At 38.8% G+C, this 6,064-nt stretch overlaps 1 protein-coding gene across 1 annotated transcript in view; it reads left to right on the top strand.

Moving 5' to 3' along the window:
* Positions 1-5,092, top strand: part of LOC115213142 (caveolin-3-like) — a 121,129-nt gene extending 116,037 nt beyond the window's left edge. Inside the window, exon 3 of the mRNA XM_029782076.2 lies at positions 4,514-5,092. Within this exon, the coding sequence (XP_029637936.1) occupies positions 4,514-4,777 (264 nt within the window). The 3' untranslated portion in view covers positions 4,778-5,092. The remainder of the gene's footprint in view (positions 1-4,513) is intronic.
* Positions 5,093-6,064: the final 972 nt, after the last annotated feature.

Below are 6,064 nucleotides of genomic sequence, written 5' to 3'. Positions count from 1 at the left end.
AACTTTGGATATGAAATTCGATTATTCGTTCATTGTCGCAGCTTTTTCATGTATATCCGATGTTATCATATTGATATCAAATTAGCTACTCATTTGATAACAACAGGCACACGTATAACATAGATTCATACAACCAAATACTTTCTCATTACTTACATATACGAAAACACACATATGCACACACACACACATACACACACACACACATACACACATACACACACGCACGCTCAAACACGTAAATGTACAAAAACAGAACGACGCGCACTCTCATACAGTCATAGCAATATATATATATGTTTGTAGACGTATATATGATAGTATATACATTAGACATGAATGCTTTTGTGGTGGATCACCATTGTTCGACGGCCGCCAAATCGACGTAGATTATAGTGTAAACATTCAAACATCGTCGCTAGCTTTTCAAATCCTGTCGCATCTCATATGGACATTTTGATCTACAAACTTCGATTTGTATCCCAGGAAATATGGTATCTATCTATTTATCTCTCTCTCTCTCTCTCTCTCTCTTTCTCTATCTATCTATCTATCTCTCTATCTCTATCTCCCTCTCTCTCTCTCTTCTCTCTCTCTCCCTCTCTCTCTCTCTCTCTCTTTCTCTCGCCATTTATTATCTATTTATCTACTGTATTTTCCGGCATACAAGTCGACGCACTATACAGTGTAAACAGTCAAGCATCATCTCTGGCTTTCCATACCCCGCTGCATTTCACATGATATTTCTGGTCCTCCAAAGACGTCTTGGGGTATAATGCGACCTACCTTTTGAAGGCTGTAAATTTTGGTAAGAAACATTCCACTTGTGTGCCGGAACATTCAGAACCAATTCCTGAATTAACGTGTAAGTGATTGCGTATTACACAGACAGCTGTATGATATGATGACACCAATCTTATCCAAATTGACATTAAGCGAGGAAGGACGCAAAATGTATAATGCGAATATTTTTCTCAGTAAAGCTCCAGGAAACAAGTAAAAGATAAAGATACTTGGTGTAAATGTAATGAACAATAAAAAAGAGAACACAGGACGTGTTCACAAGCTTTCACTAATAAGGTATTAGCTTAAAGTTTTAATGGAAAGAGAAAAATTGTAATGTTTCGGACGTTAGCCCTTCATCAGAAGAGAGAGAAGCTTAGCTAGAGAGATAAAGCGGAATACTCAGCGAAAAGGAAAGAGGTTGAGAGAGAGAGAGAGAGAGAGAGAGGAGAGAGAGAGAGAGAAAGAAATAACGAATGAAGATTTGGAAACCAGGTGGAAATGATTTACAGTTTAAGAATTTAAGAGAGGAGGAAGGAAAGATGTGTCTGTGTGTGTGCGCGCGCGAGTATGAAACAGACAAGCTTAGCATTTTAATGGTAAGAGAAATTATCTTGACGTTTCGTACGAGGGTTTTTCATCTCGGAAAAGAAAAACATAGCGGGAGAGAGAAGTGGAATAGTCAGTGAAAGGTAGAGTGAGAGGGAAAACAGGGATCGAAGTAAAAAAGAAGGTGGGAATGTTATACTGTTGGGGTGTTACAAATGGGTGGTGGCCGGTGTATTCGAGGTGATATCAAATATTTTCCGTACTAACTCTGTAGTGCGCCAACACGATTGCGTGCACAGTGAGAGCTAGCAGTGATCTTTATGAGGCAGTGTGCCGGGTGATATCGCTATGTTTACTTCACAAGTTGTGAAATTTGTGTTTTGTGGTCACGTGTATGCTATAGTCTGTAATTTTGTTATGGACACGAAAAGCCAACGTGAAATTTTGCTTTAAAGTTTGGAGAGCACATTGAACATGCTTCGGCAAGCTTACGGTGACCAGCAATGGGTCGTATGTAATGTTTGGAATGGAACAGGCGCACGACAGAGCTGCAGCTCAATTAAGAGCATACTCATAGGGTTTTGACATCCGAGTTTTGTGCATCGAGAATTCGTTTCCCGGGGCCTGACCGTCGACAGAGAGTTCTAGTGTGACGTTTGGAAGCGTTTGATGGAGGACATTCGGCGAGAGAGCCCGGATCTGTGGAGCGTGAAAAATTGGATTCTTCACGACCACAATCACCCTGTCACAAAGCTCTCCTCACTCGTGAGTTCCTCGCCAAAAACAAAATGGTATCACTTCTGCACCCATGCCATTCGCCAGACTTAGCACCTGTGGACTTCCAACTCTTCCCCAAGAGGAAAACGCAACTCAAAGGTCGCCGTTTTAATACCGTTGTCGAGATCTAGAGCGAATCGCAGAAGGTCCTTGACTCGCTTACGAAAGATGACTTCCAGGCCGAATTCCAAAAGCGGCAGGAACGCTGGGACCGATTGCATTGCTGTACAAGATGACTATTTCGAAGAAGGTAATGTTAAAATTTAGATAAATAAGTTATTTTGTATTAAGCATAACTAGTCCGGGAGCTCTTTGAAACCACCTCCTATATGCAAATACGAAATGCACACTGTACTGGGGCGACCATAGAGTTGGAGCGACAGATAATGTTGATAAGAAAAGTACTGTTATTTATTAAGGCTGCTGCTTGAACAAAAGAAGTGTTGGATCTCTTTGCCATTGAAAGGATGTCGTTAACAATAGCATGAAACTGACAACTGAAATACTAAACCTCTTGAAATGAGCATTTATGATCTGTATGCTATGAACATAAGGCATTTTATGAAAACGAACATATCTATAACGCAATTAAGAACAGGGAAACTGGCAGAGTGAAATCTATTCTACTTGTATTCGATAATGTACAATATAGTGCTTCAGAAGCGGCTGAACTCAGTGCTCATCTGCTCTTCACATTAATGTCAACCATTTTGAAGTGTAAACCTTTCGAATATCTTTGCGCTAAACATAAACTTGATATCACTTTCTCCCGTCGTAAAATCTCAGAATCTCCAAAACTGCTTCATTCGTTCTATTTCCTGTCGCCGTTGTCCTTTTCCTTTCTTTCCTTCTTTCTTTCTTTCTTCCTTTCTTTCTTTCTTTCTGATCTTTCTTTCTCTTCGTTTTGCTCTTCAATAAATTGCAATGCAATATTATTGCTAAACTTTCTTTCGCTGCGTACTCTAGATTATCGAACATCACACGAACCCTTCTTCACTGTACAGATTCTGCATATACTTGAGCATGTGTGTGTGCGTGTGTGTGCATTTGTGTTTGAGCTTTTACCCCGCCATCGCTTGAAAACCAGTTGTTTTTATTTACTTCCTGGTAACTTAGCGCTTCGGCAAAAGAGTCCGATAGAATAAGTACCGGATTTTCAAAAATAAGTGTTGGGGTAAATTCGTTCATCTAGAACCTTTCGAGGTGATGCCGCAGCATGGCCACAGTCTAATGATTGAAATAAAGATAAATGATACGTGTGAAGTATGTATTCTTTTATATATGTATATGTGTATATATCTATATTGCATGTATACGTGTGAGTGTGTGTATGCTTGCATAAAATATCGTTTGAAATCTCGTAAAGTCCAGTGTAATATGACGGAGCTTTTATCCAACAGGAAGACGGATTATCAACACTTTCATGTGGAACGGTTGAAAATTGCGAGTTTATTCGCATGAAACCAATAGTAGCATCGTTAATTCATATATAAAAAGATATACATACACTCACACACACGCACACACCACACCACACACCACACACACACACACACACACACACACATATATATATAATATATATATATATATTAATATATATATACATACATATATATACACACTCATACACATACGACACACATAAATATACATACATATATATATATATATATATATATATATATATATATAATATATATATATATATATACATATATATATAATATATATATGTATGTGTGTGTGTGTGTGGTGTGTGTGTGTATATATATATATGATGTTTTGATATCCAGATAACCCAAAAGGCAAATAAGGCTAAGTAAGCGCTACGGAAGAACCGTTGTTAAGCTCGCCGTTCAGTAATAGTATGACTGAGGAGTCCGAGACAGGTCTAGTGTGAGCGTGTCAAAGAAAATAGATAACAAGGCCAAGGCAATTTGATATTGCTAGGACATTCATAAACAGAAAGTTGATCTTACTGCTGTTTCAGGAAAATATATGATATCCCATCATCAGAGACGAGTTGAAAAAGCTTCAATAGAAGGAATTAGTAAAGTTCATTCTTTAAGAAGTTATTTTCTTGTATATCTCTCCTTCTCCAGAATAACTTCTTCTAAAAATATGAACTCTACTATTTCCTTCTACTGAAGCTCTTTTAACTCGTCTCTGATAATGGGATATCATTTATTTCCCTGAAACAGCAGTAAGACCAACTTTCTATTTATAAATGTCCTAGGAATATCAAATTGCTTTGGCCTTGTTAACTTATTTTATTCAACATGTGTGTGTGTATGTATGTGTGTGTGTGTCTGTGTGTGTGCGTGTGTGTGTGTATGTGTGTGTGTGTGTATTCATACCTACACAGTACACTAACACTTCTGTTTTTTTTTCTTTTCTCTAGGTATTCAATGTAACCAAAATCTGGTGCTATCGAATTACGTCCACAGCTCTGGCACTGCCGATGGCTGTGTTGTGTGGTATCAACTTCGCCTGCATGAGTTTTTGTAACGTATGGGTAGTGAACCCATTGGTACGGTGCCTGGCCATAGAATGTCACCTCATCAGACAAGTATGGGACATGATACTCGAAGTTGTCTTCCGGCCACTGTTCGTCACTCTCAGCGATTGCATCACCTCCGTAAAGATGGCTCTCGCGGGTGAATGACATAAGTGGAGCGGCCAAAGAATGGCCGCCGTTAATGCAGAGAGCGTGATTGACATTCCGCGTACAGAAGAAGTCATAGATGCTGAGGGAAGAACCGTCGTTGATGTGAAAACCGATTGAATGTGAATGATTTAGAAGAGAAATACGAACGAAACATAATTAAACAATGATGTTTGTTAACTACACTCATTTCCCTGCTCTCCATCTTTTTCAGTTGATGTTTGCAATAAAAAAAACACACACCATTGACTCCAACGATGACTAAAAGCTTGTCTTCATCAATCACGTGACATTCGCCATATTCATCTTTATCGTGGCTGTCGTTGTCGTTATTGCTGTTTATACTTCATAATTATCTCTTCTATTGTTGCTTTTGTCTTGTTGTTGTGTGATATTTGCTCCTAGCTATCACCCATTTAAGTACAGGAACTGGTTTCAAATTCCAGTTAAGCCGGAACTTTTATATTTTGCCTCTAAATCTCTTAAGAAAGGCGTGAGCGTCACACGATCTCATTAATCCTTTATTCCTTTTGTGCCTATGCAAGAACCCCTTCAAACCTGCGCAGGTCAACTTGGCCTTCGATCCAGGATCAAATAAAATACCAGTCACATTCTTTGACCATATAAAAAGAATCATAACTCCTTCTAAATTCATGACTTTACGCCTCTTTTAGAAGTAATTCTTATATTCATTAAAGCGACAAGTTGGTAGAGCGTCGGGAGAAATGCTTGGCACTATTTAGTTCCGATTCTTTACGCTTTGGGCTCAAATTCCATCGAGGCCAACTTTGCTTATTTCCCTTTTGGGTCGTTAAAATAAAGTATCAACCAAGTGCTGGGGACGATGGATTTGACAAAAATCCTCCCCTCAAAATTCTTGTGCCTTTAATAAATAGATTAAATATTGCCATCAGAGCGGTCAATGATACCAACTGGGAGAATTTTTATCGTGTCGGACAAAATACTCAACAGTATTTTCTTCCGGCTTTACATTCTAAGTTCAAATTCCATTGACGTCGACTTAGCCTTTCATCTTCCTGCGATCGATAAAATAAGGACCAGCTGACCACTGGTGTTGATCTAATCGGCTAACCCTGTCCCTAAAATTACCGACTTTGAGCGAGACTTTGAAATCATTATTAATAGAACGGTTACACTGGAGAACTGGCAATTAGATGGCAAGTGCGTTACAACAAATATTTTAAGTGTGCTTTTGTGACGGCACTCTGCATTCCGAGTTCATATCCCGCTTTGATCATTTTTATCCTTCAAGAATGGAAGTACTGT

This window comes from Octopus sinensis, linkage group LG6 (assembly GCF_006345805.1).
Source record: "Octopus sinensis linkage group LG6, ASM634580v1, whole genome shotgun sequence".
NCBI lineage: Eukaryota > Metazoa > Mollusca > Cephalopoda > Octopoda > Octopodidae > Octopus > Octopus sinensis.
The sequence above is the reverse complement of the archived record's forward strand: the minus strand, read 5'-3'. Positions and strand labels throughout refer to the sequence as shown.